The sequence below is a fragment of the Manis pentadactyla genome, chromosome 1 (assembly GCF_030020395.1).
Source record: "Manis pentadactyla isolate mManPen7 chromosome 1, mManPen7.hap1, whole genome shotgun sequence".
In the NCBI taxonomy this organism is placed as follows: Eukaryota; Metazoa; Chordata; class Mammalia; order Pholidota; family Manidae; genus Manis; species Manis pentadactyla.
This window is the reverse complement of record NC_080019.1, coordinates 183,361,886-183,382,793: the sequence shown is the minus strand read 5'-3', so window position 1 is coordinate 183,382,793 and position 20,908 is coordinate 183,361,886. Positions and strand designations below refer to the sequence as shown.

At 37.1% G+C, this 20,908-nt stretch overlaps 1 protein-coding gene across 1 annotated transcript; it reads right to left on the bottom strand.

Moving 5' to 3' along the window:
• On the bottom strand, positions 1 to 482 carry LOC118933707 (keratin-associated protein 19-3-like). Its single transcript, XM_036928354.2, has one exon. It carries the CDS (start codon positions 445 to 447, stop codon positions 238 to 240), a length of 210 nt encoding a protein of 69 aa, XP_036784249.1. The 5' UTR covers positions 448 to 482; the 3' UTR covers positions 1 to 237.
• Positions 483 to 20,908: the final 20,426 nt, after the last annotated feature.

Below are 20,908 nucleotides of genomic sequence, written 5' to 3'. Positions count from 1 at the left end.
TTTCAAATTTGAATGATTTATTTCAAAGGGCACAAATAATTGCCATAGTAATGAAAGTACAAATAGGGGACACCAGGAGACACAGAGCCAGCAAATGTGTGGTAAATTTACAATAGAAGATATGAATTATTATTTATTTTTATCTTGGCTTCTTCCTGGATGAACTTTTCTCCTCAAATTTTTGGTAATTTCTTTAGTAGCCTGTGGCTTTAGATGTTGGGCTTCCAGGGCAGGATTTCAGCAGCAGCCAGACCAGTATCTTCCATAGTTCCATGGGCGATAGCAGCCATATCCGTAGCCTCCATAGAAAGGGCCATATCCGTAGCCGCGATAGCCACAGCCATAGCCCAGGCCACCAAGGCCATAGCCATAACCATAGCCCAGGCCACCGAGGCCATAGCCATAGCCACAGCCCAGGCCTCCATAGTAGCCGCCACAGTAGCCCATGTTGTCAGGGGTGGTGAGTTGGGTTTGCTGTTCAAGGCAAGATCCTGAGAGTGAATGTCAGCATGTGTACAGGAGTGCTTATATACCCTAGTGAGAGCATGTGATCCATCACGTGTATACCCTCCTTTTTGTGTCACTTTTTATTACACCTACTTTAGATAACTTGTTAATTCCTAGTCCCTGACACAGAGGCCCTCAAACTCATTAAAATGCTTGAGATCACTTTGTTGCTTAGTAAGGGTGGCCCTTAGAAGTTATTGTATCACTTTGTCAAATCATTATATTACAAAGTTTAAATATATACCACTTTATTTGACAAATATGCCTCAGGAACACTGGGGAGAAAAGCTATTGAGTCACTTTATCAGAAAGAATGTTGTAGCTTTAAGGTCAGGACAAGTCAGAATACAAGTAGAATTCTTCATAGGCAGATACCAATCTTATTCGGAAGTGCTTGAGATCACTTTGTTGCTTAGTAAAGGTGGCCCTTAGAACTTACTGCATCACTTCAGCAAATCATCATGTTACACACTTTAAATATATACAACTTTATTTGACAAATATGCCTCAGGAACACTGGGGAGGATAGCTATTGCATCACTTTTTCAGGAAAAGTATATTTTAACAAGAATGTTGTATTAGTGCATTACATTTCTAATGTCTTATATAATCTCCTTTTATTAATGAAAAGGCATTATTTTTACAACAGTTGTAATTTACAGAAAATTCAGCCATAAGTACAGGTATTTCCTATACCTTACACTCATACATACATTTTCCCCTATTATTAAACATCTTGAATTATTGTGGAATATTAATTACAAGTTTTGAACCAATACAGGCACTTTATTAACAATAAATTGTATCTTTTAAAGTTCACTCTTTGTGTTATATAATCTATCATTTGTGACATACCATCTATCATTTGTGACAAATGCATATCTTGTAACCAGCATTATAGTTAATGATAGAAAATGCCACAGCCTTTAATGCCCTGTGCTCCACCTATTTTCCTTTTCTTTGCCCGAGCTCCTGCAACCACCAATTTTCTTTTCTTCTTAGGAAGTACTGTACTAGTATCTACTAAGATATAAAATTTGTCCTAAATTCTTAGTTGCTAAAACGAGTATCCAAATCGATGGGTTGTCAAATTCAGTACAGAAATGCCTTCAGAATCTCCAAAATAGTTATCATGTTAATAGCTAAGGGGTGAAAAAAGGCATTTGAGGGCAACGTCCCTCGGGAGACTATAAGAAGTTGCTTAGTCATAGCCAAAGCTGACCACAAACCTGGTTCTTCCAGCTTGGCCCCTAGGTTTAGGTGAGTCTTTAATTCTTGTGATTTATAAATATCCTCTAATATACTGTTCAGGTCCTCCAAACTTATATGTAATTCTCCTGAGATGCATTTTTACAGCTGGATTTGTTTATGTCTTTTTCTAATTACCATGGAATAGAAACACAGAAATAAAGTGACAAAAGAATGAATGAATTCTAAGGTCTTTAAAATAAGCACCATGTTTCTCCCAAGCATAGGTAACTCTGCCTGTATCTAAACAATAAGGATTTAAAGGAAGAATCATCTTAAATGGCTTTCTGACATCAGAGGAACATATAATCAGCATTTCATTTGCATTGGTTCTTTTTTTCAATTATCATGAATTATATATTATATAATATATATTATATATACTTCAGTATAAAACTTCATAAATTCTGGGCAATATGCATACACTACCTATGGAAAATATACCTAATGCCTAAAATATCTCTTGCTCCCTTTTGGTCAATATCACCCATCCTTGTGGATTTTAAGAAGAGCCTCAGTAGCTCTTGTCAATAGTTTTCCAAAATGGTTGTCAGATTTACAGTCCAGCAGCAATGTAAGAAACTTCCAGTTGCTCAATACCTTTGATAACATTGAACATTTTCTTTCTATTTAATTATGATCATACTTGTGGGCATGTAGTAACCTGAATTTTGTTTTAATTTCATGTTTACCTGTTGAGCAACAGTATTGGGCAAGATTATTTATGCTTATTGATCATTTAAATACTCTCTTTTCTGAAGTGTCTGTTTAGTCATGTAGTTCATTCTTGGTTGAATTTGTAATACTTTAGTCTTAATTTTTAGGAGCTCTTTATAGGCATGCACAAAGGTATTTTGTCATATCTGTGTTTTGAAATACTTTCTGCTTGTTTTGTCTTGTTTTTTCACTTTGCAATGCTGTGTATCTATAAACAGAGCTTCTTAATATAACTAGCATAGTCGTATTTCTCAATTCTTAACAGACCATATTTAAAATCTTGATGCCCCTTTAAAGATGTTGCTTCCAAACTTGAGAAAAAACAAAGAGAAGGAGAGTGAAACAGGGAACAAAGCAAAGAGATGTTTCTTACACATATGTTTAAGCTTAGTCAAATTGATAGAGCCCCACCCAGTTAAATAAACATTCAAACTCCATTACAGTGATTACAGTGATAAACTCAAATAGGTCAAGAGGGTATTCTGAAAATTTATGGCTGCTTTCTGGGATCTAGGATTATGATATTAAGCTGGAAAGAAATAAATGACTCTACTGAATTTGCACAGGAATTGTGGTGAGGGACAAAATTGTAGCCAATATGAAATACTGTATTTTTTCTCTGTGATCATTTTAAGGATATCTTTAATATTGAGTGTTTGGGGTTTTTTTATTTATTTAATTTTTAAATATTTTTATTGGATTCTTGTTGATATGCAATATTTTCTTGATTTCAGGTGTACAGCGCAGTTATTTGATGGTTATCTACATTATTAACTGCTAACCCCAACTAGTTTAGTTACTCCCTGTCAATATAGAAAGATGTTACAAAATTATTGACTATATTCTCTATGCTGTGTTTTCATCCCTGTGATGAATTAAAATGATTGAGATATTCTGCCCCTATTTTATATAGTGTGCATATATTTTTTCAAATCAGAGATTTTGTTTTCTCCAAGTAATGACTAGAAGTGAGATTATTGGGTAATATGGTATTTGTAATATTAGTTTTTTGAGGTATTTCTGTAGTGTTTTCCATAGTGGCTGCACCAATTTACTTTCCCAACAATTGTGTAGGAATGTTTTTTTTAATCTGGACATGTGTTTTAAATTCATTACTACAAAGGATGAGCGAATTAAAGAAATATTTGTTAATGATTTACACATAACACTCCTGGGGTATCTAGTCTTCCACAGCCTGATATCTATGTGTTGCATTTTTGAGAACCTGCTACTTTAATGACTAGAGACATATTTATAGTTCTTTTGAGGAGATACTACCACAAAACTTTACGGTAATTATGGTAATTTTAAAAGTCACAAAATCATTCTAGCATTACTTTATTCTAGAATCTCAGTTTTGGAATTTATTGAACTATATCAAATTGCAGTTACATGTATATTGGCCTTTTAATCAAAATTCTGTAGTATTTTCACCAGGCCAAAATAATACAATAGAAGATAAATAACCTGATTTTCTAATGGTTTTCTTAATACCAAATAAGAAAGAAATAAAATACTCTGTACCAACTTCTGTCCTGAAATAAAATTATACTTCATGGAAAAAGAAAGCAAATTCCTCAAAATAAAAGGTTTACTAAAACTGACAAAAGTAAGTAAAAATAAAATAAGCAATAATAAAAATTAAAAAATAAAATAAAATAGTATAAACCTCAGATATTCTCTCTATAGAAGTAAAATTTGTGTTTTAAAAAAAGCAGGCTTCTCACATCCCATGCTCATGGATAGGAAGAATTAATATTGTCAAGATGGCCATCCTGCCTAAAGCAATCTCTAGATTCAATGCAATTCCCATCAAAATACCAACAGCATTCTTCAATGAACTAGAGAAAATTGTCCTAGAATTCATATAGAACCACAAAAGACACTGAACAGCCAAAGTAATACTGAGAAGGAAGAATAAAGCAGGGGGAATTACACTCCCCAACTTTAAGCTCTACTACAAAGCCACAGTAAACAAAACACAATTTGGTACTAGCACAAGAACAGACCCATAGACCAATGGAACAGACTAGAGAGCCCTGATATAAACCCAACCCTATATGGTCAATTAATATATGATAAAGGAGCCATGGACATACAATGGGGAAATGAAAGCCTCTTCAACAGCTGGTGCTGGCAAAACTAGACAGCTACATGCAAGAGAATGAAACTTGATTATTGTTTAACCCCATACACAAAAGTAAATTCGAAATGGATTAAAGCCTTGGATGTAAGTCATGAAACCATAAAACTCTCAGAAGAAAACATAGGCAAACATCTCCTGAACATAAGCATGAGCAACTTCTTCCTGAACACATCTCCTCGAGCAAGGGAAACAAAAGCAAAAATGAACTCATGGGACTACATCAAACTAAAAAATTTCTGTATGGCAAAGGACACCATCAACTGAATAAAAAGGCATCCTACAGTATGGGAGAATATATTTGTAAATGACATATCCGACAAGGGGTTAACATCCAAAATATATAAAGAACTTACATGTGTCAATACCCAAAAACCAAATAACTTGATTAACAAAAGGGCAGAGGATATGAAGAGACAGTTCTCCAAAGAAGAAATTCAGATGGCCAATAGACACATGAAAAGATGCTCCATATCACTAATTATCAGGGAAATGCAAATTAGAACCACAATGAGATATCATCTCACACCAGTAAGGATGGCCAGCATCGAAAAACTAAGAACAACAAATGCTGGTGAGGATGCGGAGAAAGGGGAACCCTCCTGTGCTGCTGGTGGGAATGTAAATTAGTTCAACCATTGTGGAAAGCAGTATGGAGGTTCTGCAAAAAGCTCAAAATAGAAATACCATTTGACCCAGGAATTCCACTTCTAGGAAATTACCCTAAGAATGCAGCCACCCAGTTTGAAAAAGACAGATGTGCCCCTATGTTTATTGCACCACTATTTACAATAGCTAAGAAATGGAAGCAACCTAAGTGTCCATCAGTAGATGAATGGATAAAGAAGACGTGGTACATATATGCAATGGAATACTATTCAGCAGGGAAAAAAACCAGGCAGACAAAGACAAGTACCCAGTGACTTCCCTCATTTGTGTAGTGTAACAATGAAGCAAAATTGAAGGAACAAAACAGCAGCAGACTCACAGACTCCAAGATGGGACTAACAGTACCAAAGGTATAGGTTGGGGAGGGTGGGTGGGGAGGGAGGGAGAAGGAGATTGAGGGGTATTATGATTAATACACATGGTGTCAGGGGGTGTCATGGGGAAGACTGTAGTACAGAGAAGACAAGTAGTGACTCTGTGGCATCTTACTACACTGATGGGCAGTGACTTCAATTGGGAATGGGGGGGCTTAAAAATATGGGTGAACGTAGTAACCACAATGTTTTTCATGTGAAACCTTCAAAAGAGTGTATGACAATGATACCTTAATAAAAACCAAAAAGAAATAAAAAGAAATTGCATATGAAAAATTAGTGTCATGAGAGTGAAAGGAGAAACAACTTTTGTGGTAAAATATCCAATATTTGTATAATAAACCCCAATTGCTTTAGAACAGGTGTATGTTTACAGACAACTTTTAAATCTTATGCCAATGAATTTGTAAGCCTGTAGTTCATCTTCTCTGACTGTTACAAGCTGGAAATAGATTTGATAGGATGAAATACTTGAGAAGTTGAAATTTGTTTTTGAATCGCTCTCCCAGGAATCTTAGGTCTTACAACTTATAGAAACCAGAGGTCTGGCATCTTCCGTAACAAATTGGATGGCAGCATTCATATCTACAACTACCAAAACTGGAGTCACATCCACACCCTGTACTCAAAAGCTATCAAATCAATAGCTACAGCACCAGGCTTGGTCACAGAAGCCAGAGTCCAACCTCCAAGGTAGTCGCCAGTTAGCTCATTGTGTAGAGTTGAGGTTTGATGTTGAAAGACATTGAAACTACTTCAGTGGTAGGTGGCGCAAGTCTTAGGTATTCCATGTATAATATTTAAACCAAATTGCATACATGAGAAGAATTCAGTAATTTGTTTTCCCTTATGTAAGGAGGGGGGCTCATGTCTATGAAAACCAGACTTGTTTTGGTGTATTAATCAATATGTCCCAATTAGTGCTATTAGGATTTAGTTTTGTTTGCCAAATATTCACCAAACATGGATTTCATGCTTACTATGACTATATTCATTACATCCTGGTTACTTATTATTTTACCATTGGAAGTGTGTATTTTTTTTTGCTTGTTTGTTTGTGATGGCATCTCTCATATTCATTGATCAAATGGTTGTTAACAACAATAAAATTCTGTATAGGGGAGTCAATGCTCAATGCACAATCATTAATCCACCCCAAGCCTAATTTTCGTCAGTCTCCAATCTTCTGAGGCATAACAAACAAGTTCTTACACGGGGAACAAATACTTAAATAGTGAATAAGTTCTTACATGGTGAACAGTACAAGGGCAACCATCACAGAAACCTTCGGTTTTGCTCATGCATTATGAACTATAAACAGTCAGTTCAAATATGAATACTCATTTGATTTTTATACTTGATTTACATGTGGATACCACATTTCTCTCTTTATTATTATTATTTTTAATAAAATGCTGAAGTGGTAGGTAGATACAAGATAAAGGTAGAAAACATAGTTTAGTGTTGTAAGAGAGCAAATGTAGATGATCAGGTGTGTGCCTGTAGACTATGTGTTAATCCAAGCTAGATAAGGGCAATAAAACATCCACGTATGCAGAAGATTTCTCTCAGAACAGGGGGGGTGAGGTTCTAAGCCTCACCTCTGTTGATCCCCAATTTCTCACCTGATGGCCCGCCTGCGACTGTGCCTGTCTTAGGTTGTTCCTCCCTTGAGGAATCTTACCCGTCTCTGGCTAACCAGTCATCTTCCGGGGCCATACAGGGAAATGTGAAGTTGGTAAGTGAGAGGGAAGCCTTATTGTTTGAAAAGGTTAGCTTTTTACTTCTTTGCATATTTATGCCCTGTGGCTTCTATGCCCAGCATTTGTCTTGAGGTATCTTTACCACTTGGAAGAATTATGATACTCGGTAAATTTGATATGAGGCACGAATTCTATTTAAGGGTTGTAATTAGGAAGGAAGAAGAAAAGCTATAGAAGTAGCAGGCGGAAGAAAACATGGGAAGATTGATTATTTCCTTGACATATCTTCTTGTAGAGTAACTTCAGCATATATAGGTTTTAAGCTACTACTTAAATTGCGCACACACATTAACATAATAGGAGTATAGTTACATAACCAAAGCATATCTGTAATTACCAGCCATCTCCAGTGAAACCAAGAAAACCAGTTAGGCACCTTAGGCATTTGTGAAAACTTATCTATGATATGGTGGATATTGTCCAACTGAACTTGAACAGTCTGAGAGAAATCAGACAAATTAAAACAACCCATTCCTGGGGACTGTTCACATGCCATATGTTCTTTTAACAGTAAATAGTCTGTAGTTGTAAGAATTTGGAGCGCTACAATTTGCACTTCTCCTAATTCTTGATTGAGTTCCAACAGTACAGATTAAGTCAAATTTGTTGTTTTACTGTACGCACAGGCCAGCTTAGATATCTCCTTCCTCATTCCCATGGCAAGTCCAGGAACTGGTGGGATGAGTGCATCTACAGGTGTAGCAGTGCGTGGATCTTTTTTGGGGTTTTTTGATGATCATCTTCTGGCATGAGTCTTCCAGAGAGTGCTGATGTTGTAAGTTCTTTTTCATATCGTATCTTAGTTCATTTTCGGGGTAGCCCAATTAGGCTTTGATCCTCTGTATAAACACAAACAGACCCTTTGCCTACACTTTTATATTCCCTTTATACACTTGTGTAGAACTCATTGGAGGTTGTCACACAGGAACTGCCCTTTTTTTTTTTTTTTTTGTTTTGCTTTGTTTTTGGTATCACTAATCTACACTTACATGATGAATATTATGTTTACTAGGCTCTCCCCTATACCATGTCTCCCCTATAAACCCCCTTATACTCACTGTCCATCAGCATAGCAAAATGTTGTAGAATCACTACTTGCCTTCTCTGTGTTGTACAGCCCTCCCTTTTCTCCTACCCCCCCATGCATATTAATCTTAATATTCCCCTACTTCTCCCCCCCCTTATCCCTCCCTACCCACCCATCCTCCCCAGTCCCTTTCCCTTTGGTACCTTTTAGTCCATTCTTGAGTTCTGTGATTCTGCTGCTGTTTTGTTCCTTCAGTTTTTCCTTTGTTCTTATATTCCACAGATAAGTGAAATCATTTGGTATTTCTCTTTCTCCGCTTGGCTTGTTTCACTGAGCATAATACCGTCCAGCTCCATCCATGTTACTGCAAATGATTGGATTTGCCCTTTTCTTATGGCTGAGTAGTATTCCATTGTGTATATGTACCACATCTTCTTTATCCATTCATCTATCGATGGACATTTAGGTTGCTTCCAATTCTTGGCTATTGTAAATAGTGCTGCGATAAACATAGGGGTGCATCTGTCTTTCTCAAACTTGATTGCTGCGTTCTTAGGGTAAATTCCTAGGAGTGGAATTCCTGGGTCAAATGGTAAGTCTGTTTTGAGCATTTTGATGTACCTCCATACTGCTTTCCACAATGGTTGAACTAACTTACATTCCCACCAGCAGTGTAGGAGGGTTCCCCTTTCTCCACAGCCTCGCCAACATTTGTCGTTGTTTGTCTTTTGGATGGCAGCCATCCTTACTGGTGTGAGGTGATACCTCATTGTAGTTTTAATTTGCATTTCTCTGATAATTAGCGATGTGGAGCATCTTTTCATGTGTCTGTTGGCCATCTGTATTTCTTTTTTGGAGAACTGTCTGTTCAGTCCCTCTGCCCATTTTTTAATTGGGTTATTTGTTTTTTGTTTGTTGAGGCATGTGAGCTCTTTATATATTCTGGATGTCAAGCCTTTATCGGATGTGTCATTTTCAAAGATATTCTCCCATACTGTAGGGTTTCTTTTTGTTCTATTGATGGTGTCTTTTGCTGTACAGAAGCTTTTCAGCTTAATATAGTCCCACTTACTCATTTTTTCTGTTGTTTTCCTTGCCTGGGGAGATATGTTCAAGAAGAGGTCACTCATGTTTATGTCTAAGAGGTTTTTGCCTATGTTTTCTTCCAAGAGTTTAATGGTTTCATGACTTACATTCAGTTCTTTGATCCATTTTGAGTTTACTTTTGTATATGGGGTTAGACAATGGTCCAGTTTCATTCTCCTACATGTAGCTGTCCAGTTTTGCCAGCACCACCTGTTGAAGAGACTGTCACTTCGCCATTGTATGTCCATGGCTCCTTTATCAAATATTAATTGACCATATATGTCTGGGTTAATGTCTGGATTCTCTAGTCTGTTCCATTGGTCTGTGGCTCTGCTCTTGTGCCAGTACCAAATTGTCTTGATTACTATGGCTTTATAGTAGAGCTTGAAGTTGGGGAGTGAGGTCTCCCCTACTTTATTCTTCTTTCTCAGGATTGCTTTGCCTATTCGGGGTCTTTGGTGTTTCCATATGAATATTTGAATTATTTGTTCCAGTTCATTGAAGAATGTTGCTGGTAGTTTCATAGGGATTGCATCAAATCTGTACATTGCTTTGGGCAGGATGGCCATTTTGACGATATTAATTCTTCCTAACCACGATCATGGGATGAGTTTCCATTTGTTAGTGTCCCCTTTAATTTCTCTTAAGAGTGACTTGTAGTTTTCAGAGTATAAGTCTTTCACTTCTTTGGTTAGGTTTATTCCTAGGTATTTTATTTTTTTTGATGCAATTGTGAAATGAGTTGTTTTCCTGATTTCTCTTTCTGTTGGTTCATTGTTAGTGTATAGGAAAGCCACAGATTTCTGTGTGTTGATTTTGTATCCTGCAACTTTGCTGTATTCCGATATCAGTTGTAGTAGTTTTGGGGTGGAGTCTTTAGTTTTTTTTATGTACAGTATCATATCATCTGCAAATAGTGACAGTTTAACTTCTTCTTTACCAATCTGGATTCCTTGTATTTCTTTATTTTGTCTGATTGCCCTGGCTAGGACCTCCAGTACTATGTTAAATAACAGTGGAGAGAGTGGGCATCCCTGTCTAGTTCCCAATCTCAGAGGAAATGCTTTCAGCTTCTCACTGTTCAATATAATGTTGGCTGTTGGTTTATCATAGATGGCCTTTATTATGTTGAGGTACTTGCCCTCTATTCCCATTTTGCTGAGAGTTTTTAACATGTATGGATGTTGAACTTTGTCAAATGCTTTTTCAGCATCTATGGAGATGATCATGTGGTTTTTGTCTTTCTTTTTGTTGATGTGGTGGATGATGTTGATGGACTTTCGAATGTTGTACCATCCTTGCATCCCTGGGATGAATCCCACTTGGTCATGGTGTATGATCCTTTTGATGTATTTTTGAATTCGGTTTGCTAATATTTTGTTGAGTATTTTTGCATCTACATTCATCAGGGATATTGGTCTGTAGTTTTCTTTTTTGGTGGGGTCTTTGCCTGTTTTTCGTATTAGGGTGATGTTAGCTTCATAGAATGAATTTGGGAGTATCCCCTCCTCCTCTATTTTTTGGAAAACTTTAAGGAGAATGGGTATTATGTCTTCCCTGTATGTCTGATAAAATTGCGAGGTAAATCCATCTGGCCCGGGGGTTTTGTTCTTTGGTAGCTTTTTGATTACCGCTTCAATTTCATTGCTGGTAATTGGTCTGTTTAGATTTTCTGTTTCTTCGTGGGTCAGTCTTGGAAGGTTGTAATTTTCTAGGAAGTTGTCCATTTCTCCTAGGTTTCCCAGCTTGTTAGCATATAGGTTTTCATAGTATTCTCTAATAATTCTTTGCATTTCCGTGGGTTCCGTCGTGATTTTTCCTTTCTCGTTTCTGATACTGTTGATTTGTGTTGACTCTCTTTTCTTCTTAATAAGTCTGGCTAGAGGCTTATCTATTTTGTTTATTTTCTCGAAGAACCAGCTCTTGGTTTCATTGATTTTTGTTATTGTTTTATTCTTCTCAATTTTATTTATTTCTTCTCTGATCTTTATTATGTCCCTCCTTCTGCTGACCTTAGGCCTCATCTGTTCTTCTTTTTCCAATTTTAATAATTGTGACATTAGACCATTCATTTGGGATTGCTCATCCTTTTTTAGATATGCTTGGATTGCTAAATACTTTCCTCTTAAGACTGCTTTTGCTGTGTCCCACAGAAGTTGGGGCTTAGTGTTGTTGTTGTCATTTGTTTCCATATATTGCTGGATCTCCATTTTTATTTGGTCATTGATCCATTGATTATTTAGGAGCGTGTTGTTAAGCCTCCATGTGTTTGTGAGCCTCTTTGCTTTCTTTGTACAGTTTATTTCTAGTTTTATGCCTTTGTGGTCTGAAAAGTTGGTTGGTAGGATTTCAATCTTTTGGAATTTTCTGAGGCTCTTTTTGTGGCCTAGTATGTGGTCTATTCTGGAGAATGTTCCATGTGCACTTGAGAAGAATGTATATCCCGCTGCTTTTGGATGTAGAGTTCTATAGATGTCTGTTAGGTCCATCTGCTCTACTGTGTTGTTCAGTGCTTCCGTGTCCTTACTTATTTTCTGCCCAGTGGATTTATCCTTTGGGGTGAGTGGTGTGTTGAAGTCTCCTAGAATGAATGCATTGCAGTCTATATCCCCCTTTAGTTCTGTTAGTATTTGTTTCACATATGCTTGTGCTCCTGTGTTGGGTGCATATATATTTATAATGGTTATATCCTCTTTTTGGACTGAGCCCTTTATCATTATGTAGTGTCCTTCTTTATCTCTTGTTAATTTCTTTGTTTTGGAGTCTATTTTGTCTGATATTAGTACTGCATCCCCTGCTTTCTTCTCTGTGTTGTTTGCCTGAAATACGTTTTTCCATCCCTTGACTTTTAGTCTGTACATGTCTTTGGGTTTGAGGTGAGTTTCTTGTAAGCAGTATATAGATGTGTCTTGCTTTTTTATCCATTCTATTACTCTGTGTCTTTTGCTTGGTGCATTCAGTCCATTTACATTTAGGGTGACTATTGATAGATATGTACTTATTACCATTGCAGGCTTTAAATTCGTGGTTACCAAAGGTTCAAGGTCAGCCTCTTTAGTATCTTACTGCCTAACTTAGCTCGCTTATTGAGCTGTTACATACACTGTCTGGAGATTCTTTTCTTCTCTCTCTTCTTATTCCTCCTCCTTGATTCTTCATATGTTGGGTGTTTTGTGCTGTGCTCTTTCTAGGAGTGCTCCCATCTAGAGCAGTCCCTGTAAGATTTTCTGTAGAGGTGGTTTGTGGGAAGCAAATTCCCTCAGCTTTTGTTTGTCTGGGAATTGTTTAATCCCACCGTCATATTTGAATGATAGTCGTGCTGGATACAGTATCCTTGGTTCAAGGCCCTTCTGTTTCATTGTATTAAATATATCATGCCATTCTCTTCTGGCCTGTAGGGTTTCTGTCAAGAAGTCTGATGTTAGCCTGATGGGTTTTCCTTCATAGGTGACCTTTTTCTCTCTAGCTGCCTCTAAAACTCTTTCCTTGTCCTTGATCTTTGCCATTTTAATTATTATGTGTCTTGGTGTTGTCCTCCTTGGGTCCTTTCTGTTGGGGGTTCTGTGTATTTCCGTGGTCTGTTCGATTATTTCCTCCCCCAGTTTGGGGAAGTTTTCAGCAATTATTTCTTCTGAGATACTTTCCATCTCTTTTCCTCTCTCTTCTTCTTCTGGAACCCCTATAATATGGATATTGTTCCTTTTGGATTGGTCACACAGTTCTCTTAATATTGTTTCATTCCTGGAGATATTCCTTTTCTTATGTCCTCCGGCGCCCGCGCACCGGGCGCCCGCTCACTGTTCTTGCTGCCCTGTTTCCCTAGCATCCAGAGCCCCCTGGGCACGTACTGTGTCTGCACTCTGGCCCGGATGGCTGGGGCTGGGTGTTCGGCAGTCCTGGGCTCCGTCTCCCTCCCGCTCTGCCTATTCTTCTCCCGCCGGGAGCTGGGGGGATGGGCGCTCGGCTCCCGCGGGGCCGGGGCTTGTATCTTACCCCCTCCGCGAGGCGCTGGGTTCTCTCAGGTGCGGATGTGGTCTGTATATTGTCCTGTGTCCTCTGGTCTTTATTCTAGGAAGGGTTGTCTTTGTTATATTTTCATAGATATATGTGGTTTTGGGAGGAGATTTCCGCTGCTCTACTCATGCCGCCATCTTCCGCCCTGTTTATATTTTTTTGTAAAATAACTTCAGCAAGTGTCAAAAAAGAAATGGCAAGAATACAAGGCGGCTGGTAATTCCGGATTTATCTCTTGGAGATATTTTATTCTCACCCCATGAATGATACTGTCATTTTGTTTTTAGATAAATATCTATTGTTTTATTTAGACACCTTTTTCAAACTCCATCTCTACCTCTCTTCTATTATTTAACCACATAATGCCTTAGTATAGATTTTTGATGACAGTAAACTTCTACTAATATGTAAGCACCAGGGAGAGTCCATATAGGATTTATCTTTTTATCCATTGAATACCTAGCACATAAAGTCTGTGTTCAATAAGTCTTACTGAATGAATGAATGAATGTGTACCTTCATTTGATTCACTTATATACATAAATCTCCATCACCACTGCAGTGTATTTGACACTCTTAGAGGTAGTGATGTGCTTTTCTCCCAGAAGTTCACTACTACTCATTTTGGAAAAGCCAACCTTCCTTTCTCTGACCTTCCAAGAATAATAGATGTTTATCTGAATTCAAGAGCTGTCCTTTTCACTCTTTTATATTTCCAACTAATTTGCTAGGGAAAGGTTCCTGCAAGAATTCATCCTTCAAGCTTCGAAGAATGCAGCAGAAGTGAATTTCATTTAGTGTTACAATGTTTCCATTTACCCTTTTTTCACACTGAGAAAAAAAGCATCACTTGAAACCAAAGATGCATTTGTAAAAGAATTAATATCACCATTACTTTTATCACAAAGATGTGAAAATTGTAACACTCATTACATAGCACTTTTCAAACATTATGTACTATCAAATAATTAAAGTCTATTTCTCAGAATATCTGGTCTCAGTCACCTGAAAGGGTCATGGCCAAAGAAGGAATCATAAGAAAAAACAAAATTGAATTCCAGAAGGGAAGTTTAATTTCTTGATATGTTCTTTACTTGTAATCAGTTTGGTGTGGGGGAAGAAGAGGAGAATACATGGTGTCACAGAAAGCTTAACTGTAAAATTGTTACAGAAATGGAAGTAATGACTATATATGAGAAGTTTAATGTCTCAGAGATGAACCTGTTTCAACCACGGAATTCATGATCTTGCTGGTGATGCTGTTCACAGTCCTCTTGTGGGATGTCCCACTTGGGCTATGAGAGCTTTTTACAGATTCTGAGAAGGGTATTAAAAAACTCTTTGGAGTAAAGGATCTGTGAGCTTTCTGTTTCTAAGGGCAGACATTTCTAACATTAAAAGGTTTTTCAGTAGAATTCAAATCCTTCTCTTGATGCCAGAGCCAGGATCAAGACCTCCAAAGCTACAGTCAAAGCCATGAACTGGGCACCGGAGGCTTCCACAGCCACTGCCCAAACCAATCCATCCACTATTGCTGAAGCCCAGCCTCCACAACAGCTCACGGTGTCAGGACTTGTGGGTTTGCTTGAAGATTACCTAAGTTCCTCTGAGTGGGAACAACACCTGTACGGAGGCTTAGTGCTCCCTCAGCAGTTAATGTGCAAACCATGAAGATTTCAAGCTTATTCAAAACCAAGACCGTTCAACTATAGAAATCCAATTAAACTGTTTTTTCTTAATTAGAAGAGAACCAATTAAGGAAGATTAAATTTTTAATTTGATTTTCCTGCTGAGCTTGCTTTCCACAAAACCCATTGTACCCATCATGAAAAGAGATGATGGGCCCTGCAAAGCCAACCACAACTTAAATCATCCAGGCCAACCGTTGGCCAGGTTTTGGCATCAGGCAGCCCTTAGTCCATTTCCTTGGCCACTTATTTTCCACCATTAAACGACATTCATTATTTCTATCTCTTTAATATTCAAGACATCTCTTACATCTATTGATCACTGAAGTTGCAATACTACATAAAGTTATTATTTGAACACAAGGGGAAAATTGTTCACAAATATGTTTCTTAAAACCTTTTTGTCATTGGAGTTTTGTAAACTCTCTCATATTATATTTTAGCATTTATTTCCTGAATCGTGTTTTAATCTTTTGGTAGCTCAAAAGTAATTTAGGGGTGAACATTTTGAGATTGGCATTCTAGTAGACATTCAAGAAGACCAATATTTAATGTTAATAATTTGTGTTCCAGTAATAGCAAGAAACTTTTTTTTAATATTCTTCTACCAGCACTATTTCAATTTCTTACATCAAAAATAAAACCAAATCATTCAAGTCTTTCTGGCAAAATCTTTTTTTACATTTGCAAGGCCAAAACAATCTTACAATTTTAGTATAACACTTATTTGGTTATTTTGTATTTTGTTTTGTTTTATTATATTTTGTTTATGGTCAATTTACGCAGAGGTATCAAACTGATTATGTGAACTCTTCATGTCATCTGTATCCTTACTGATTTTCTGCTTGATTGATCTATCAGTTCCTGTCGGAGGGATGTTGAAGCCCTCAGCTACATTATTGCAGTTATCTCTTGAAGTTTCATCAGTTTCTGCTCCATGTATCTTCACATTCTTAGTGCATGCAGTTTAGGACTGTCTTCTTTATTCTTGATCATTTTCCTTTTTCTGAAGTAGTTTTGACTGAAATTCATATAAGAGCCCCAGCTTTCTTTAGGTTAGTGTTTCCATGGTGTATTTTCTCCATACTCTTCCTATAGTGGATCTGCTTTCAATACTTACAGTGGGTTTTTCCCTTTATGTAAAAATGGTTGACTCTTGGGTGGTGTTTTTCAATTGTTTATTTTTAGTCCATGTTGACAGTCTTTGTCTTTTCATTGATGTATTTACATCATTCACATTGAAAATAATTATTTATGCAGTTTATAGAGTTGCAATAATATTTACCATATTTGTAAGTGTTTTCTGTCCATTGCATTTTGTCCTTTTTTTCTCATGTTTTATTTTTTTCTGGTATTTGTGAGCATTTTATATCATTACATTTATCTCCTAGTTTAGAAAACATTTGTTATATTCAATTTTTTTTTTTTAGTGTTTGCCCTGAGGTTTAGCATATATATTTTTAACTAATCTAAGTTCACCTTCTTATAACACTACTGTTTCTCAAGTACTATAAGGTAACTAACAGCAAAGTATTCTAAATTCCCTTCTCCTATCTAACATTTCACTTATCCATATGCTGTTGCACCAAATACAGTTACTACTGTTGCCTTAAGTGAACAGTTATATTTTTGACTAATTAAGGACAAGGTAAACAAAGATTCCACTCTGCCTTCTTGGATTCCTTCTCTATTCCATTCCTTCCCAACTCTACCTTTCTTCATGTAGATCCAAGTTTCTTTATCGTCTTACTTATGCCTAAAATTTTTCTAATACTTCTTGCGAAGCAGGTTGCTGGTGATGGATTCCTTCAGTTTTTGTTTGTCTGAGAAAGTATTTATTCTCCTTCCACTTTGAAGGGTGAGATCTGCTATAGAATTCTAGGTTTGTGGGTGTGTTTTCAACACTGATATTTCACTCCACCTTTTTCTTGCATGTGGAGTTTTAGATGAAAAGTCTGCTGTAATACCTAACAATGTTCCTCGAGAGGTAAGGTGCTTTTTTTGCTAAGAAATTTCTGTTGGTGTTCAATCTTCTGCAGGTTGATGATATGTTTAATGTGGGGCTTTTACTGATCTGTTTTGTTTTGTTTTGTTGTATTCTGGTTTGTGTTTTCAGATGTATCCCTATCTATTATTTGGTGTGTTGAAAATTTCAGACACTATAACTTCAAATTATTTTTTTCTGTATTATTCTCTACCCTTTTTATATCACAATTATGTGTGTAATACACATTTTAATATTGTCTCACAGTTCTTGGATGTTTGTTATATTTTTCCTCTTCAGATTGCCTTTTGATCAGTTTACATAGATCTGTCTCCAAGCTCATTGATGGTTTATAAATTTGAAGTAGGAGACAGTATTTATTCAAGAAAACAACAAATATTTGACCTCCTTTTTGTTTGCCCATTCTGTGAAATAACACTGTAACTTCCTACCAATTGTATTGGACAACTTCTGTTAGATTCTATTCAAGCCCTGTTTCAACACAACTCAGATTTTTTCCCACTACCTCCCTATTCAGAAGGATCAACCGGTTGTTTCTAATACTTGAAATTGTATCTTACATTCTAAGCTTATTCTTATACCTTCCTGCTAAGAGTTCTTATACTTCCTACACCTGTGGAATATTTTTTTCTCTTTATTGCCTCTTTCAAACACTTCAAGACATATCATCTACTGAAATTCTCTAAATCTTTCTGAAGTACTAACTGAATACCTATTATATTATAAAAGGTCATCAGCTATACTTTAAGACAAAAATATGGTGAGAAGAAAATAAACGATCACTTCATGATCCTATAGAGCTTAACCTGGAAGTAGAGAATCAGAGAAAGTTAGTTACCTGAGGAGTTTTCTTCAAGAAAGAAAAGCTATAGCAGGCTGGATTGTCCTGCAAGGAAAGTTTTGGAAGTTGCAATTAGGCTGCTTCACAAATGATTTATAAGAATTCTACAGAGAAAGGAGGAGGGGACACCATCAAGAGGTGGTTGTTCAATGAATGCCAAGGGGCAAGAATAAACAAATTTTGCCTGTAGACAGGACAGAAACATTTTGTAAACAAAACTGAAGATTTAGAAGTATGTTGTTTCCAGATGATCAAGGACCTCTGCATATCTACAACGCATATAAACACTTCATCATTCTATGGTTTTATCCAGGACACTGCCAAAAGTATATGACTTTTCTTAGGAATAACTATTTGACCTCAAAATGAATTACATGGTAAAGACCTAAAATATTTGGCTGTAGTCTTTTTGCTTCCATATGAATTGTAAAATTTTTTCTATTTCTGTACATAATTTCAGGTAGTATGGATATTTTAATATGATTTTGTCCAGTTCCATAATCACAAGGTGCCCTCCAATTTGTTTGTCTTCTTTCATTTTTTTCCGTCAATGTTTTGTAGTTTTTAGTATACAGTTTCACTTCCTTGGTTAAGTTTATTCCTAAATAATGCACATATCTTTAAAACCCATTTCTTTGCATTTCAGTTGCTAAACCAAGTCACAGAGGAGTTGGGACCTTGTTACAAAATGCCAGGAAATCTATGATAACATTGTTTACTGGATTCAACCTTTTTAAATTGAAGTATAGTTGATATACAATTTTATATTGGTTTCAAGTATACAACACAGTGGTTCAATAGTACCTATATTATTAAATCCTGACCCCTACTGTTGCAGTTACTATCCATCAGCATAGGAAGATGATACAGAATCATTTGCTATATTCTCCATGGATTCAAACTTTTTAAAACAATTTTCCCACCTTACTGCTCTTAAAAATTTTCAGTATACTTAGTGAGGGAGAACTTATCATTTGAAGCTCTCAAAATGCTATAATGAGACTCCTTATCCAATATTAAATATTGAGTCTTAGTTTTTAAATTTTTTCTATAAATTAACTTTTCACATGATCAGAAACAATGCATATGTGACTTTCATCATTTGTTATGCTTTTGATCAATTAGCTCATATTGTAACTGTGGCCAGGATTCTCACCTCGCTCTGGTAGACTAGGTCACTGCACACCTGTAGGCAGTGCATTGCTGTTGACTCTATATGGGGAGCTTTGCCCAGTGCTCTGGGCATGACACAGTGGCATGGCTGCATGGCTGCAAGGCTGCAGGAGAGCAGAGCAGAGGCTGGAATGGTGGCAGTGCCGAGGACTGAGGCCCAGAAGATGACTGTGTGGGACAAGTGTTCAGAGAGGCCCAGAGGTCGGCTGTGTGGGATGGCTGTGTAAGCAGAGAGAGCCAGAGGCAGAGACTGGCTTGCTGCATGCAGACTCAATCTGAGTGAACAGGATTTTAGTGACTGACCTGTCACCTGGAAATAAAGTTGGGTAGAACCCTTTCACCCCAAGAACGTTTTGCCGTCAGTTTCTTTGGTCACATTGAATCCACAGTGAACTTGCCCAGGGCTGAAATCCATTGGCAAGACAGTAATCTATTTGTAAAGTTCAGTTAAATATTACGTTCACTCTAATTATTTCAGTTCTGTGTGATCTAGCTTTTCATGTCCATTAAAGCCTAAAGAGCATATCTTTCCATGGTAGGCTTTTAACTGTAATATTTTTCTACACCTTTTGTCTTGCCCAATGGGTTTCAGCCCTGGGCAAGTTCGCTATGGATTCAGTGTGACCAAAGAAATTAACAGCAAAATGTTCTTGGGTTGAAAGCATTATACCCAACTTTATTTCCACGTGGCAGGTCAGTCACTAAAATCCCGTTCACTCAGAGTGAGTCTGTATGCAGCAAGCCGGGGTATGCCTCTGGGCCTCTCTGCCTGAACAGCCATCCTCTGGGCCTCTCTGCACAGTCGTCCCACACAGCTGTCCTCTGAGCCTCTGTCCTTGGTGCTGCCACCACTTCAGCCTCTGCTCTGCTCTCCTGCAGAATTGCAACTGTGCCACCGTGTCGTGCCCAGAGCACTGGGCAGAGCTCTCTACATACAATCAACAGCCATGTATTGCCCACAGGTGTGTAGTGAACTAGTCATCCAGGGCCAGGTGAGAATCCTGGCCACAGGAACTCTCCTTTTATCCATACCTTTGTCTTGGAAAACATAGCCATAGGCACGATAATGAACCCTTAGATGAATGTCATTTATTTTTAGCTATAATCATTTCATTGTTAGTTATCTTTCATTTATATCTATACTAACTCCTTGTTTTTACAATTTTGAAAAAAATACAGATATCATACCATTTTATCTGGAGGCATTTGGTTGTGTATAAAACAAAAACATAACAAAGAATATGAGAATATATTAAAAATAATGGTACAATAGTCATAGTTCTCTCTTACTTATTGGTAAGATAGGCTTTCTTTGGTAGGATCAGTTTATAGATTCACTGCAATACTGTATAAATACTTGCTACTGAATTGGTTGAAAGCTTAGATTTTCTGTGGGGTTAGTGAGTACCACTCCTATCATATCCTTACTTTGTCTAACAAAACGAATCACCACTAGCATTATGCTTATCTTCTGGAATGCACTGCTGAATTATTTGTGAGAATCAGGTTCGATACATGGAACACAGAAAGCCCACAGAATGGGATGAATAGTAGGTCAGGGATAAGAAGAGAGATCTTAAGAAGCCAAACATGAGGTAGAAGTTCATGGCCAGTCTCACGGTTGAAAGCAAAACATGAAGTATAATATCTGGA

What these genes read in the sequence shown, in the direction of transcription:
- LOC118933707 (XM_036928354.2), bottom strand. Translation starts at nt 447, where the DNA reads ATGGGCTACTGTGGCGGCTACTATGGAGGCCTGGGCTGTGGCTATGGC.